Source organism: Procambarus clarkii, chromosome 83 (assembly GCF_040958095.1).
Source record: "Procambarus clarkii isolate CNS0578487 chromosome 83, FALCON_Pclarkii_2.0, whole genome shotgun sequence".
NCBI lineage: Eukaryota > Metazoa > Arthropoda > Malacostraca > Decapoda > Cambaridae > Procambarus > Procambarus clarkii.
The window spans coordinates 16,962,126-16,980,097 of record NC_091232.1 but is presented as its reverse complement, the minus strand read 5'-3'; the positions used below and the strand labels follow the sequence as shown (position 1 = coordinate 16,980,097).

The 17,972-nt window shown below is 38.0% G+C and overlaps 1 protein-coding gene across 3 annotated transcripts; it reads left to right on the top strand.

Moving 5' to 3' along the window:
- The first annotated feature begins 12,256 nt into the window (after positions 1-12,256).
- Positions 12,257-17,424, top strand: LOC123748950 (ficolin-2-like). 3 transcript variants are annotated; one of them, XM_069316447.1, is made up of 3 exons: positions 12,257-12,383; positions 14,347-14,976; positions 16,550-17,424. In XM_069316447.1, the coding sequence occupies exons 2-3, from the start codon at positions 14,360-14,362 to the stop codon at positions 16,713-16,715; spliced, it is 783 nt and encodes a 260-aa protein (XP_069172548.1). In that variant the 5' UTR covers positions 12,257-12,383; positions 14,347-14,359; the 3' UTR covers positions 16,716-17,424. The 3 variants fall into 3 exon arrangements, with proteins under 3 accessions (XP_069172548.1, XP_069172547.1, XP_069172549.1); XM_069316446.1 differs by having other exon boundaries at positions 12,322-12,417; XM_069316448.1 differs by having other exon boundaries at positions 12,356-12,485.
- The last annotated feature ends 548 nt before the right edge of the window (positions 17,425-17,972 follow it).

Here is a 17,972-nt window from a genome sequence, read left to right as displayed (position 1 = left end):
TGGGCAATTCTCCCGACATAAGTGACTCATTGAAGATCATTGCCAGAGGCACGCTGAGAGCCTGCGCTGCCTCTTTAAGTATCCACGGTGATACTTTGTCTGGTCCAACAGCTTTATTTGCATCCAGTGTTGTCAACTGTTTCATTACATCCTCTGCTGTCACCTCTATATCTGATAGTCTTTCATCTTGGGTAATCTCTTCTAACAATGGGAGCTGCTCAGGCTCGGTAGTGAACACTCCATGGAATTTGGCATTCAGTACCTCGCAGATTTCCTTGTCGCTTTCTGTATATGCCCCTTCTGTTTTCCTCAGTCTTGTCACTTGGTCATTTACCGACATCTTCCTTCTTATATGGCTATGTAGTAATTTTGGTTGCTTTTTCGCTTTGACTGCAATATCGTTCTCATAATTTCTTTCCGACACTCGTCTTATGTTAATGTAATCATTCCTAGCTCTGTTACATCTAATCCTGTTGTCCTCTGTCCTTTGTCTTCTGTACTTCCTCCACTCCCTCCTGCTTCTCACCTTTGCTTCCTGACACTGTCTATTAAACCATGGGTTATTATATTCCCTCCTGCTTTTTTCCTTTATTGTTGGAATAAATCTATCTTCAGCCTCCTTGCATTTCAATATGACTTGGTTCATCATACCTTGCACTGTTTTTCCTCTAAGTTCTTCCTCCCACTGCATTTCTCCCAGGTAGTCCCTTATCCTTCTGTAGTCCCCTTTTCTGTAATCAAGTCTCCTTTCCCGGACCTCTTGTCCTTTGGTCACAATTTTAAGCTCCATCATGTAGTCAAAGGCTAGGACACAATGGTCACTAGCTCCTAGTGGTATTTCATGTTCCAACTGCTCGATGTCTTCTACATTCTGAGTGATAATGAGATCTAATAGGCTGGGCGTATCCCCTCCTCTTTCCCTAGTATCTTCTTTCACATGCTGTGTTAGGAAATTCCTGTCAATAACGTCTACCAGCTTCGCTCCCCAGGTCTCCTCCCCGCCATGGGGATTCCTCGTTTCCCAATCTATCTCTCCGTGATTTAGGTCCCCCATGACCAGCAGCTTCGCTCTCATTCTATGCGCTAAAGTTGCTGCCCTCTGCAGTTCATCCATTCATGTCTTGTTGCTGTCCTCGTACTCCTGCCTGGGCCTTCTACTGTTTGGTGGGGGATTGTAGAGTATCAAGATTACAATCTTCTTCCCATCCACTGTCAGAGTTCCATGTATGAAGCTTGTGCTTTCATTGGTACCCGGATTTTCCAGCTCATCAAACTTCCATTTCCGCTTTATTAGTAGTGCCACTCCTCCTCCCTGTCTCTGTGTCCTTTCTTTTCTTATCACCTGGTACCCCTCTGGAAAGATTGCATCCGAGATCATGCCATTGTGTGTGTGTGTGTGTGTGTGTGTGTGTGTGTGTGTGTGTACTCATTTTTTTATCTCACGTCTCGCCTAATTTAATGTAAAATCCGTTGTGACATTCTCAGAAAAAACTCCTCTGCCCCGCCAACCACTTTGGGAAACCCTGCTAGGCTGGGGAATCCACACATTCTCCATCTCCACGATCCACCCAAGTTTTAATGTAGTAAATAAATTTTTCTTGTAACTTTTGACTGGTCAGTATATCGACGATGTCACACCTAAGTCGGCATTCGGTCAACGATGGTAAGTGTTTGGATGGCATACCTTTCTTCCTATCAAAAGCTTCTATCCTGCCCTTATATACCACTTCCAAGTGCTATATCATCATGCTGGCTTGACGCTTTCTCCTGGCAATTACACTGCAACTTTATCTCTTAACATGAAAATCCTTGTATGCAATATAGGATATTTTTTGAAAATCATATGTATCTGTTTAATTGTTTGTAATGATACATTAGTGCAATGTGTGTAGTTTGCTAAATGAACACAAATCTCTGTGTGGGTTGGATACCAGCTCATGGTCCCCGACTCTTTTGCCCCCATTAACCAAGGGGTTCCCTCCCAAGCCCCACTGAGACGCCCGCAAGAGACACTTCCGGGCCCCTCAGCGTAGCGAGAAAGTCCTTCCCGGATCTTCAGCGTCGCTACAGTGACCCCCGGGACCCATGAATTACCCAAGAAGCCTCCCCCTCGGCACTCACCCCACCAAGTTGCCACAGAGTCGACACAGTGTGTCGTTTGTTGTTGTTTTAGATTCAGTTACTCGAAACAAAAAGTTCAAAGCAGCACAAGCTATGGTGAGCCTGGAGTGGACAAGTCCCACATGTCGCTGCTGAGACCCTTAGGATTCCTCTCCCCCTACCACCCCATCATACAACTTAGGCACCAAATATACACGAGGCACTACATGTTGGCCATAAAGTGGCGCATCACAGGAACATTTTAATTTATTACTTAAATCCAATTCAAATACATGTAACATCGTTCGTTCCAAATTCAAGTAGTTATTCGAATTGTTCGCCACTTTTCAGCTAAAGTGTACTTTTATTAACAACAACCCACTGCTCCGAATGGAGCAAAGTGAGTAGAGATTTTGAAGGAGTAACTCAGGTATTGGTGAACAACGGATATAGCAACGCGGAAATAAACGCTGCTATAAGAAGACACTTGGACCGATGGCATAATCCTGAACCTAGAACAGAAACCACAATACCTACAATAAAATTAAATTACAAATCAACCATGCACAGTGAACATATAAAAGAAGAAAGAATAATGAAAAAAATAATCCATAAAGGAGTAAAAAGCATTACTCCTAACCAAAACATAAACCTGATAATATTCTACAAAGCCAAGCAGACTTCCGAACTCCTTATCAAAAACAGCCCGAAGCCGACGGAGAACCCTCTACAGCAGTCAAGCGTTGTATACATGTACACTTGCCCCACGAAGGATGTAACCTTCAATTTAAGTACATAGGTATGACGTAGACCAAGCTGACGAGGCGTTTGACATGCCATCTTCAATCCGGTGCCCCCAGGAATCACATGAGACAAGCCCATGACATCACCCTAACAAGAGAAATGCTGAACAAAAATACCTGTATAATAGACAAAACCCAAGATACAAGAAGATTACAAATTCTTGAAGCAATTCACATAAGAATAGAACAACCTAGGCCAATAGGCCTTCCGCAGTTATCTCTATTCTTATGTTCTTATGTTTCACCCCCATTTATCCCTTATGTATCCCCCCCATGTTTTCACCTTTATTGTCTTATCACCTGACTCAGTGCAGGTATAAATCAACCAGTCCTGAACACTCTTTTCACTTGAGAATGAACCATGGAGGTTCGAAACGTTGTGCAAATTGTATAAATAAGTGTAATACATTCTATAGTAATTCACTTCTTTTCTTCACCTTGAAATTACGAAAATGAGTTTTGGAGAACTCCTCTTTCAGCTAAGCCTTGATGCTAAGAAAATAGTTAGAGGGATAGAAACCCTAAATCAGAAGATTATATATATATATATATATATATATATATATATATATATATATATATATATATATATATATATATATATATATATATATATATATGTCGTACCTAATAGCCAGAACGCACTTCTCAGCCTACTATGCAAGGCCCGATTTGCCTAATAAGCCAAGTTTTCATGAATTAATTGTTTTTCGACTACCTAACCTACCTAACCTAACTTTTTAGGCTACCTAACCTAACCTAACCTATACAGATAGGTTTGGTTAGGTTAGGTAGGGTTGGTTAGGTTCGGTCATATATCTACGTTAATTTTAACTCCAATAACAAAAATTTGACCTCATACATAATGAAATGGGTAGCTTTATCATTTCATAGGAAAAAAGTTAGAGAAAATAAATTAATTCAGGAAAACTTGGCTTATTAGGCAAATCGGGCCTTGCATAGTAGGCCGAGTACGACGTTCTGGCTACTAGGTACGACATATATATATATGTATATATATATATATATATATATATATATATATATATATATATATATATATATGCGAACAAGCCTGAATGGTCCCCAGGACAATATGCAACTGAAAACTCACACCCCAGAAGTGACTCGAACCCATACTCCCAGAAGCAAGGCAACTGGTATGTACAAGACGCCTTAATCCACTTGACCATCACGACCGGACATAATGAGGTGATAGCCTAAGCTATTTGAACCACCCCACCGCCGGCACTCGGATAGTAATCTTGGGCATAGCATTTTACCAAATCACCTCATTCTTTGGGGCACACGTGAGGAACACAAATGCGAACAAGCCTGAATGGTCCCCAGGACAATATGCAACTGAAAACTCACACCCCAGAAGTGACTCGAACCCATACTCCCAGAAGCAAGGCAACTGGTATGTACAAGACGCCTTAATCCACTTGACCATCACGACCGGACATAATGAGGTGATAGCCTAAGCTATTTGAACCACCCCACCGCCGGCACTCGGATAGTAATCTTGGGCATAGCATTTTACCAAATCACCTCATTCTTTGGGGCACACGTGAGGAACACAAATGCGAACAAGCCTGAATGGTCCCCAGGACAATATGCAACTGAAAACTCACACCCCAGAAGTGACTCGAACCCATACTCCCAGAAGCAAGGCAACTGGTATGTACAAGACGCCTTAATCCACTTGACCATCACGACCGGACATAATGAGGTGATAGCCTAAGCTATTTGAACCACCCCACCGCCGGCACTCGGATAGTAATCTTGGGCATAGCATTTTACCAAATCACCTCATTCTTTGGGGCACACGTGAGGAACACAAATGCGAACAAGCCTGAATGGTCCCCAGGACAATATGCAACTGAAAACTCACACCCCAGAAGTGACTCGAACCCATACTCCCAGAAGCAAGGCAACTGGTATGTACAAGACGCCTTAATCCACTTGACCATCACGACCGGACATAATGAGGTGATAGCCTAAGCTATTTGAACCACCCCACCGCCGGCACTCGGATAGTAATCTTGGGCATAGCATTTTACCAAAGTAGGCTGAGAAGTGCGTTCTGGCTACTAGGTACGACATATATTGCCCCAAAGAATGAGGTGATTTGGTAAAATGCTATGCCCAAGATTATTATCCGAGTGCCGGCGGTGGGGTGGTTCAAATAGCTTAGGCTATCACCTCATTATGTCCGGTCGTGATGGTCAAGTGGATTAAGGCGTCTTGTACATACCAGTTGCCTTGCTTCTGGGAGTATGGGTTCGAGTCACTTCTGGGGTGTGAGTTTTTATATATATATATATATATATATATATATATATATATATATATGTCGTACCTAGTAGCCAGAACTCACTTTTTGGCCTACTATTCAAGGCCCGATTTGCCTAATAAACCAAGTTTTCCTGAATTAATATATTTTTTCTAATTTTTTCTTATGAAATGATAAAGCTACCCATTTCATTATGTATGAGGTCAATTTTTTTTATTGGAGTTAAAATTAACGTAGATATATGACCGAACCTAACCAACCCTACCTAACCTAACCTAACCTATCTTTATAGGTTAGGTTTGGTTAGGTAGCCGAAAAAGTTAGGTTAGGTTAGGTAGGTTAGGTAGTCGAAAAACAATTAATTCATGAAAACTTGGCTTATTAGGCAAATCGGGCCTTGCATAGTAGGCTGAGAAGTGCGTTCTGGCTACTAGGTACGACATATATATATATATATATATATATATATATATATATATATATATATATATATATATATATATATATATATATATATTTATATATATATATATATATATATATATATATATATATATATATATATATATATATATATATATATATATATATATATATATATATTAGTATATTTTGGTAGCAGTCTTTCCTGTAGACATATATTATTAAATATGACCGAAAAAGTAAGATTAATAATTCTAACACGAATTTTCTCAATCTTTCGTACATTTCTTTTCACTGTTGGAGGTAATTCAAAAATCAATTCTCCAAAATTCATTTTTATTTCTAGTCTGACGCGACACTTGAGCGCGTTTCGTAAAACTTATTACATTTTCAAAGACTTTACACATACACAACTGAATAGAACTTACATATCTCCGATATGTTTATGTCTACATTTGAGTGAGGTGGTATTTAATATGGTATTAATTTCATCAATACAAGACAGAACACGAAACAATGAGTATTGAAATGGAAGTGATTGTAGAAAGCCTATTGGTCCATATTTCTTGATGCTTCTATATTGGAGCGGAGTCTTGAGGTGGGTAGAATATAGTTGTGCATTAATTGGCTGTTGATTGCTGGTGTTGACTTCTTAATGTGCAGTGCCTCGCAAACGTCAAGCCGTCTGCTATCGCTGTATCTATCGATGATTTCTGTGTTGTTTACTAGGATTTCTCTGGCGATGGTTTGGTTGTAGGAAGAGATTATATGTTCCTTAATGGAGCCCTGTTGCTTATGCATCGTTAAACGCCTAGAAACAGACACAGTAAACAACACAGAAATCATCGATAGATACAGCGATAGCAGACGGCTTGACGTTTGCGAGGCACTGCACATTAAGAAGTCAACACCAGCAATCAACAGCCAATTAATGCACAACTATATTCTACCCACCTCAAGACTCCGCTCCAATATAGAAGCATAAAAAAATATGGACCAATAGGCTTTCTACAATCACTTCCATTTCAATACCCATTGTTTCGTGTTCTGTCTTGTGTTGATGAAATTAATACCCTATTAAATACCACCTCACTCAAATGTAGATATAAACAAATCGGAGATATGTAAGTTCTATTCAGTTGTGTATGTGTAAAGTCTTTGAAAATGTAATAAGTTTTACGAAACGCACTCAAGTGTCGCGTCAGACTAGAAATAAAAATGAATTTTGGAGAATTGATTTTTGAATTACCTCCAACAGTGAAAAGAAATGTACGAAAGATTGAGAAAATTCGTGTTAGAATTATTAATCTTACTTTTTCGGTCATATTTAATAATATATATATATATATATATATATATATATATATATATATATATATATATATATATATATATATATATATATATATATATATATATATATATGTGTATATATATATATATATATATATATATATATATATATATATATATATATATATATATATATATATATATATATATATATATATATATATATATATATATATGACAATGTCAGACCACGGAGGAAAAATGAAACAGGAATTTCCTTAAGTACTTTCGTATATTAATACATCTTCAGAAGTCCTTCTGAAGATGTATTAATATACGAAAGTACTTAAGGAAATTCCTGTTTCATTTTTCCTCCGTGGTCTGACATTGTCACATTTTTAATCACGTGTTTATTTTCGTGATATACACACACACACACATATATATATATATATATATATATATATATATATATATATATATATATATATATATATATATATATATATATATATATATGTCGTACCTAGTAGCCAGAACGCACTTCTCAGCCTACTATGCAAGGCCCGATTTGCCTAATAAGCCAAGTTTTCATGAATTAATATATTTTTTCTAATTTTTTTCTAATGAAATGATAAAGCTACCCATTTCATTATATAAGAGGTCAATTTTTTTTTATTGGATTTAAAATTAACGTAGATATATGACCAAACCTAACCAACCCTACCTAACCTAACCTAACCTATCTTTATAGTTTAGGTTAGGTTAGGTAGCCGAAAAAGTTAGGTTAGGTTAGGTTAGGTAGGTTAGGTAGTCGAAAAGCAATTAATTCATGAAAACTTGGCTTATTAGGCAAATCGGGCCTTGCATAGTAGGCTGAGAAGTGAGTTCTGGCTACTAGGTACGACATATATATATATATATATATATATATATATATATATATATATATATATATATATATATATATATGTGTGTGTGTGTGTGTATATCACGAAAATATAGCCTTCTGGCTATATATATATATATATATATATATATATATATATATATATATATATATATATATATATATATATATATATATATATATATATATATATATATATATATATATATATATATATATATATATATATATATATATATATACATATGTCGTACCTAATAGCCAGAACGCACTTCTTAGCCTACTATGCAAGGCCCGATTTGCCTAATAAGCCAAATTTTACTGAATTATTATATTTTCTCTAATTTTTTTCTTATGAAATGATAAAGCTACCCATTTCATTATGTATGAGGTCAATTTTTTTTTATTGGAGTTAAAATAAACGTAGATATATGACTAAACCTAACCATCCCTACCTAACCTACCCTAACCTATCTTTATAGGTTAGGTTAGGTTAGGTAGCCGAAAAAGCTAGGTTAGGTTAGGTTAGGTAGGTTAGGTAGTCGAAAAAACATTAATTCATAAAAACGTGGCTTATTAGGCAAATTGGGCCTTGCATAGTAAGCTGAGAAGTGCGTTCTGGCTACTAGGTACGACATATATATATATATATATTTATGTCGTACCTAGTAGCCAGAACGCACTTCTCAGCCTACTATGCAAGGCCAGATTTGCCTAATAAGCCAAGTTTTCATGAATTAATTGTTTTTCGACTACCTAACCTACCTAACCTAACCTAACCTAACTTTTTCGGCTACCTAACCTAACCTAACCTATAATGATAGGTTAGGTTAGGTTAGGTAGGGTTGGTTAGGTTCAGTCATATATCTACGTTAATTTTAACTCCAATAAAAAAAAATGACCTCATACATAATTAAATGAGTAGCTTTATCATTTCATAAGAAAAAAATTAGAGAAAATATATTAATTCAGGAAAACTTGGCTTATTAGGCAATTCGGGCCTTGTATAGTAGGCTGAGAAGTGTGTTCTGGCTACTAGGTACGACATTTATATATATATATATATATATATATATATATATATATATATATATATATATATATATATATATATATATATATATATGTCGTACCTAGTAGCCAGAACGCACTTTTATGCCTACTACGCAAGGCCCGATTTGCCTAATAAGCCAAGTTTTCCTGAATTAATTGTTTTTCGACCACCTAACCTACCTAACCTAACCTAACCTAACTTTTTCGGCTACCTCACCTAACCTAACCTCTAAAGATAGGTTAGGTTAGGTTAGGTAGGGTTGGTTAGGTTTGGTCATATATCTACGTTAATTTTAACTCCAATAAAAAAAAATTGACCTCATATATAATGAAATGGGTAGCTTTATCATTTCATAAGAAAAAAAATAGAGAAAATATATTAATTCAGGAAAACTTGGCTTATTAGGCAAATCTGGCCTTGCATAGTAGGCTGACAAGTGCGTTCTGGCTACTAGGTACGACATATATATATATATGTCGTACCTAGTAGCCAGAACGCACTTCTCTGCCTACTATGCAAGGCCAGATTTGCTTAATAAGCCAAGTTTTCCTGAATTATTATATTTTCTCTAATTTTTTTCTTATGAAATGATAAAGCTACCCATTTAATTATATATGAGGTCAATTTTTTTTATTGGAGTTAAAATTAACGTAGATATATGACCGAACCTAACCAACCCTACCTAACCTAACCTAACCTATCTTTATAGGTTAGGTTCGGTTAGGTAGCCGAAAAAGTTAGGTTAGGTTAGGTTAGGTAGGTTAGGTAGTCGAAAAACAATTAATTCATGAAAACTTGGCTTATTAGGCAAATTTGGCCTTGCATAGTAGGCTGAGAAGTGCGTTCTGGCTACTAGGTACGACATATATATATATATATATATATATATATATATATATATATATATATATATATATATATATATATATATATATATATATATATATATATATATATATATATATATATATATATATATATATATATATATATATCCATTAACGCTCGAGGTGTCTATCGAGAGCCGCGCATGCACAATAAGGAAGAGGAGGAAGACGGGAGAGCGTCACCAGAGAGAGCCGACTTTGACGCCATTGACAGCGTGCAGCAGAAAGCTACGTTTCAACCATACTTATTTCGCTCCCATGACCAGTAGAGCGGTGCCACGTTATTTGCCAAATTATAGCCGTGTCCCAGACTAGTATATCTGCAATTTCATAGTCAACGTCTTTCAAGCAGCAGCAGGAGGACGAAGGATTACTCAATTCTCAACATCAACGGACACGCGGCTCGGCAGCTAGGTTCACCTGTTTGTTATCATGTGGCCACAGTTAACATTTAGTCTAGTTGTCGTTAGGCCGTATATAAAATAATAAAATCCCCTACGTGTCTTTAGTAATTTTACAATCTTAATAGATGATTATTTTCATTATTTCTGCAGAAGAAATTTACAGTGCTTGAATATAATTTGCACAGATATTGGCTGAAGATTTCTACAGTTATCTTTATAATAGAGGATGTATTTGTAGTTACCTATTATGTAGAAGATTTCTACAATGTAATTGCCTTCCAATTTGCCCTATGCAACGCGTCGTCGGTGGAGCGTGGCAACCGATTACACCTCTCTAGGTGTAATCCCTTGTCTCTCTAAGTGTAAGCTAAAAGGGACAGCTAAGCTGTCCATTTTTTATCTGTAGTAACAACTCTGTAGTTACAGTAATGATCTCCCAAAGAGATCAATTACATTAACCCTTTGATTTATATGTACCGTACTATTCTATCCAGCAGTATATTGAGGTGCATTTATCTCCAATTAATATTATATAATCAACCTTATTTACTTTCATAAGTTATTTACTCTGGTGAAGAACCAGCACCAGAATAAGGCAAGGGATGTACAAATCTTTTAGCATGTAACCCCCCAATTTTGTGCAGGTTAATTTGACTCCATTTATATAAGAAAAACAGTTTCACTAAGATCCATAAGGCACTAGTTCTTGGAATCAGTTTAATCAATTGTCTCATTTTGTTTTCCACTTTTTCTCAAAAAGTGGTGGTCCTTAATAGCTATCGAAGTATTTATTTAATTACAAGTTATTGGAGTCGGGTTTCCCTCCACAGGGGTTTCTGTAGTGACAGTTGCTCCATGGGGTCTGTGTAGTGACGCAGGTAGTCCATGGGGTTTCTGTAGTGACACAGGTGGTCCATGGGGGTATCTGTAGCGACGCAGGTGGTCCATGGGATTTCTGTAGTGACACAGGTGCTCCATGGGGTCTGTGTAGTGACACAGGTGCTCCATGGGGTCTGTGTAGTGACACAGGTGCTCCATGGGGTCTGTGTAGTGATGCAGGGTCCATGGGGTCTGTGTAGTGATGCAGGTGGTCCATGGGGGTCTGTGTAGTGACGCAGGTGGTCCATAGGGTCTCTGTAGTGACGCAGGTGTCCATGAGGTCTGTGTAGTGACGCAGGTGGTCCATCCGGTCTGTGTAGTGACGCAGGTGGTCCATGGGGTCTTTGTAGTGTCGCAGGTGATCTCATGGGGTATGTGTTGTGACGCAGGTGATCCATGGGATCTCTGTAGTGACGCAGGTGATCCATGGGATCTCTGTAGTGACGCAGGTGGTCCATGGGGTCTCTGTAGTGACGCAGGTGGTCCATGGGGTCTCTGTAGTGACGCAGGTATTTCGGAAGGGTCTCTGTAACGACGCAGGGGGGGGGGCCTGGCTGTCTTTAGAGCGACGCAGGGGGTGCGGGGATCTCTGTAGCAACGAAGAGGGCCTGAGAGGATCTCTGTGACGATGCAGGAGGCCCGAAATGGTTTCTATGGCGACGCAAGAGGCCCGGGAGGGTCTCTTTGGGGACTCCACAGTAGGGCTTGGGAGAGGAACCTCTTGGTTAATGGGCGGGGGCGGGAAGGTCGGGACCATGAGCTGATGTACAACCCACACAAAGATTTGTGTTCATTTAGCAAACTACACGCACTGCACTAATATATTATTACAAACAATTAAACAGATGCATATGATTTTAAACAAATATCCTATTTTGTATACAAGGATTTTCATGTTAAGAGACAAAGGTGCAAGGTAATTGCTTGGAGAAAGCGCTAAGCCAGCATTATGATATAGCACTTGGAAGTGGAATGATGGCAGGATAGAAGCTGGAATAGGAATAAAGAGACACCGTCCAAACACTTACTGTCGTTGACCGAATGCCGACTTGTAAGAAGCAACACCGTGTTTATACTGACCAGTCAAAGTTACAAGAAAAAAATAATTACTACAATAAAATTTGGGTGGATTGTGGAGATGGAGAATGTGTGGATTCCCCAACCTAGCAGGGTTTCCCAAGGTGGTAGGCGGGGCAGAGGAGTTCTTTCTGAGAATGTCAGGACAGACTTTACATTGTATTAGGCGAGACGTGAGAGAAACACAATGAGCACCACTATATATATAGCGGCACAGCCTCATTTCATCTCCAACATAACCTCTACCCTCGCAAGCTGTGAGTGTTGAACCACGTACCGGGTTAACCCTCGGCAAGTATTGAACAAGATACTGTGTCCACTCTTGACAAGTGTTTAACTACATGCCAGGTCTCCCCTCGGCAAGTGTTTAATTTTTAGCTCATTATAGTAGTAGTAGTAATTGATATTAATTGTTACACCACCCCTGACCGAGTGAATATCGACCCGCCCATTTTAACACCCGACTTTAATTCTTTTTGGAAGGGAGGTGTGACGATGTCAACGCCATCTGTTGAGCGCACCCGGCCCATTTTTTGTTTCCCCGGTGGAAAGCTGTATCATATATGATCCCTATTTAATTTATGTTTTACTAAGTTATGTACAGAGTGGAAGGAGACAGTAAGGTTTGGGTCCCAACCATGACAAGGTATACATTACAGCAATACCTTTATTTAAAATAGTTGAAACCTTCACTTAAAATAGTTTACTGGTGTTTGAGTAGTGTGCAATAACCCTATTTGTATTCATCTATTTGTGCTTGATGGATTCAGCTGTTAGTTCTTTGACTCTGCCTTTCCAAACGGCGGTTCTGTCTTACTAATCACATTTTAGTCCGCAGAAGTGATGTGGGTGGTTTCTTGGGCGACAGGAATCAGTTCACCCACGGCAGTCCTGAGCTAAAGTTCACATACTTAATGGTTTTCTTAGTCTCTCTGAAGGTGGCAGCCCCACCACCTTCAGTTTAAATGTGCCATAGTTTGGTATTAGCCAATATAGATGCACACATGAAGTCCCACACAACCTATTTGTCATCCCTCCAAGGTTACAGGGTAGCTCCATTCGGGCACTTGTGATTGTTGTTAGGTCTGCACATTTGAGGCTCCCTTTGTGCTGGACACTCGGCTGTAGTCAACCCTCGTAATGTCATTGACTGTTTTATGTTTGTCAATCTTCCTGAATTGTTACATATGTGACCATGGGAGCCGGTCGGCCGAGCGGACAGCACGCTGGACTTGTGATCCTGTGGTCCCGTGGTCGATCCCGGGCGCCGGCGAGAAACAATGGGCAGAGTTTCTTTCACCCTATGCCCCTGTTACCTAGCAGTAAAATAGGTACCTGGGTGTTAGTCAGCTGTCACGGGCTGCTTCCTGGGGGTGGAGGCCTGGTCGAGGACCGGGCCGCGGGGACACTAAAGCCCCGAAATCATCTCAAGATAACTCAAGATAACTCAAGATATGGTTGCCACATTGGTCTGTTAATGAATAGTTGCAGATACACCAGTAATCGGTGGAGATAGGGATGGCAAAGATCAGAGCAACACCAATAAATAAGGCCTGATGGCCCAGATGGGTGCCAAAGGTGGAATTAGGGACAGCCAACAGGAAGTCCCCAACATGAGGGGCTTGCACAGTTAGGAATGCTGTATTCTTTCCAGAAGCTGCCTCCAGCATTGCTGGTGCAATGTTCTCCATTATGAGCCTATTGCAGTCATCTGGAGTTGGCGTGTAGAGCCTGCAAGAGTATCCCATTGGCTGACTCCTTCGGTGAATTTAGGATCTGAATCCCAATAGTCTCTTAAGTGCTCTGGAAAGATCTCACAAATTTACTTGCATCACTGGTCTAGGATATGAAAGCAATGTATGTTGCCTTGCATACACCTATACTACGGAGTCTGAAGCCTGATGTTTGGAGACTACCCTGATCCAACTTCGCACAGTGATTGCTGTAGGTTGTGTGCCCAACATGGTCAGGTTGGGGTCAGTCCCATTGTGGCTCCCCTCAGTGAAATTGTTGGCAGGTGGCTGGCCAAGTTCCTAGATCTCTGGACTGGTGAGTCAGAAGTTATTTAGTGTCAGCCTTCATGCTAGATTGATTAAAGCACTACGTCGACCCAGTTGACCTCCGTTGCCTGAACAATGTCAGGTAACACATAAAGTATAATAGAGGAACTATACTTGATGACTTTTAAAAATAAGTATTTATTAATCTCATATATTTCAGGTTTATCTAGTGGATGATGGGCAAGCCACTGTGGATGCTGGTGTTAGTGGGTACATGGAGTATGTTTGTGGTGGTGGCGGCAGAGGACACCATTGTTAATTCGTACCTGACAGAGCCTTTGTGGCTAGGGGTTGGCTTCCAAAATCGTAATTGCCGTGAACTGCAAGATCACGGCCACAAGACCAGTGGTGTTTACACCATCTATCCGTACGACTGCTGCCCAAAACGTCCTGTTCGTGTCTATTGTGATATGGACTCTAATGGAGGAGGATGGACTGTAATTCAGCGTCGAGAAGATATACTCCCGCGGGAAGAATTCTACCGCACATGGATGGAATACGCCTTGGGCTTTGGTAATCTCTCTGGCGAGTTTTGGCTTGGACTCGACCACATTCACGCTCTCACTGAGCAGACACTCAACCAAATACACTTTGACCTGGCAGACTTTGACAATGCCATCCGATGGGCACAGTACCAATTCTTTTATGTCCATGACAGGAGTGCCTCTTATAAAGTTGAGGTTAATGGGTATACTGGAGATGCTGGTGATGGCTTCAGCTTTGTCAATGGCCAGAGATTTACTACCAAGGATAAGGATCTTGACACTTTTGGAGGAAACTGTGCTGTAAGGTAAGATCACTAAAATATTGTACATCTGTGTGCTTGTATTTGAATGAAGAGAAACTGGAAGTGGTTAATATGTTCAGGTGTTAACCAACATTCCTTCATGTTTTATCGTTAATATATTTTGAGAATGCAATATTTGCAAAGAAGAATTCATAATTCTCCACGAACTCTTAGAGCTCCAAAGCTCTATATTTAGAATTTTGTTATAAAATTTAAAGCACAGCTGTATATGATGTTACACAACATCAGGTAAAACGTGGTGCAATTTTAAATTATAGCACAATCTGTGACCTAAACATGGGTATCATTTAGTGGACATGAGGGTGCCTTCTGTTCCAAATACATTTTGGACAAAAATACTCATACACACTTTAACATTATATATCCGAATTAAAAAACTAGTGTTACGTTGCAAGTTCACAAAGTATATACATAACACCAAATTTAGATTATGCTTTATGGAAAATTAAATTTCACCTGTTAGGACTTTATTATGGTGATATTTTGATTATAACAAATGTATACAAATTTGCGACTCTAGCTGGACTGAGCAGGTGTACAACCATAAATTAATGGCTGTACTTTGAACAACCATATATGTGGAAAGAACATAAACAAATAACTGGACCAGTAGAAATTAAAAATAGAGATGCACGTGTTGTTTGGAGAATAGACTGAGCAAGTGATTCAATTTTAATGGAAAGATTCAGTGTCCAAAAGTTTGTACATCACCAGATCGAGTATACTGTACTATATACTTTATCGAGATGGTTTGACCATAGTCATGAAACAATTGACAGACTGGTGAAGAAAGGATAGAGTAGATTGAAAAGATGAACAGACATAGTGCGAGTGAAAGAGTAGCTACATGAACCTCTAACTGGTAAAAATACTGACTTGTCTGCATGTGTTATGTATATTATTCTCTGGATACCATACATTACTTGTGTTTGTTCTATAAACTAAGTTCATAACCCCCTTCTTGAGTCTTACCTTGACCTCACTAATCATCCTGTCTGTGTATATGTTGAATAACAAAGATGACTTTTCACACACACACAAATAACTAATTACTGGTTGTATATTTAACGTGCACATATGAACCACTTCCTACAAAGACACTTTATGCAACATTTAACTGAACTCCACACATTGAAAGTAATAAACTCCTCAGCAGTGTTCATCACATTTCTGCACACCATGATCTAAGTTTCACCATTGATGGGATGATCAACATAAAAACTGTCTGTAACACAAAGTTCAATCGAAAGTATATAAATAATTAAAATTATTATGCAGTTATTTTAATTACTACTTTATCATCTATAAGTAAATATTGAAAACGACTAATACCTCTCCAAATAATTACGTCAGAAATGTTGCCTAACAAACTCCAATAACGTTACAGTACTTGATATTAAACTTCTTTCTGTAATATATTAACATAAATTTTTTTTAAATAATGAATGTTCCATACAAAATATCCGTAAAATATATTGTTTTTACATTCTTGTACAAGCATAATGTTTGTATGTTGATATAATGGAATGTTGTTAAGATGATAATTTGATTTCAGTCACTTGGGCGCTTGGTGGTACACGAGCTGTCATTCGTCAAACCTAAATGGCAAATATCACAAAGGTAACCACACCTCTTATGCCGACGGTGTCAACTGGCATCCTTTTCGAGGTCATCACTACTCCCTCAAGAGAACCGAGATGAAGATCAGACCAGCATACTAAGGTCTTGTAAAGCATTATAAAAAGTGAAAGTGATTACAGAAAATTACTACTTATACAATGTGAAACACAAAATAACCTGATGTATTACAAATATTCTTACACTAGTACATCTAGTGAATGATCTCTGGGAGATACATCCATATATTATGGTTATAAAAGAATCGGTTTTGTATGCAGGACTGTAGAATTATACTGTTAAATTATTAGTTTACAGATTTTTAATATTGTAGTCAGCACGTAAGAAAGTACATCTGGTGAAATTTTGAAAATAAAATTCATATTTTGATAAGTCACAACAATGGTATTTATTTCTTCATGCATCTTTAAGGGCAAATTTTGTCTTTCATATAAAATCTCGCCAGATGTACTAGTCTATATCCTGAGTAGGAATAATGGATAAAACAAAATTCATATAATTCCACACAACCTCACTAGTAAAATATTAGGACACCTGTTACATTAATGAGGTTATATGGAATAATTAAAATTTGTTTATTGTTATTCACTATCTTTCATGAAACTGTTGAAATCAAAGTGTTCATTATTGATTGTTAACCTGACGTGAGAACTAAAATGTTCCCAGACTGAAAATTCTCCATGGTTCTCTTGAATTGTTCAGTCAGTTAAATATCTGCATCCAAATTAATTTTCTTCAACTTTATTAGTTGCTACAGCTGTAAAATTTTGTTTGAATAAAATTAAATGAAGATTTGTTTTTGAATTAGAGACCTACACATATGGCAATTAACTGATCATTCAGATCACAAATTATAAAGTTTATGCTTGATCCCTTCTTAATGTATAAAATACTAGGGAATAATGACAAATTTTTCCTGAGAGCCACCATATATCTAGCAGTCTTGACAGGATGTTTGTCTCCTGCGGATTATTACTATTAGAAATTGATTATATAAAATAATAATATATATATATATATATATATATATATATATATATATATATATATATATATATATATGTCGTACCTAGTAGCCAGAACGCACTTCTCAGCCTACTATGCAAGGCCCGATTTGCCTAATATGCCAAGTTTTCCTGAATTAATATATTTTCTCTAATTTTTTTCTTATGACATGATAAAGCTACCCATTTCATTATGTATGAGGTCAATTTTTTTTTATTGGAGTTAAAATTAACGTAGATATATGACCGAATCTAACCAACCCTACCTAACCTAACCTAACCTATCTTTATAGGTTAGGTTAGGTTAGGTAGCCGAAAACGTTAGGTTAGGTTAGG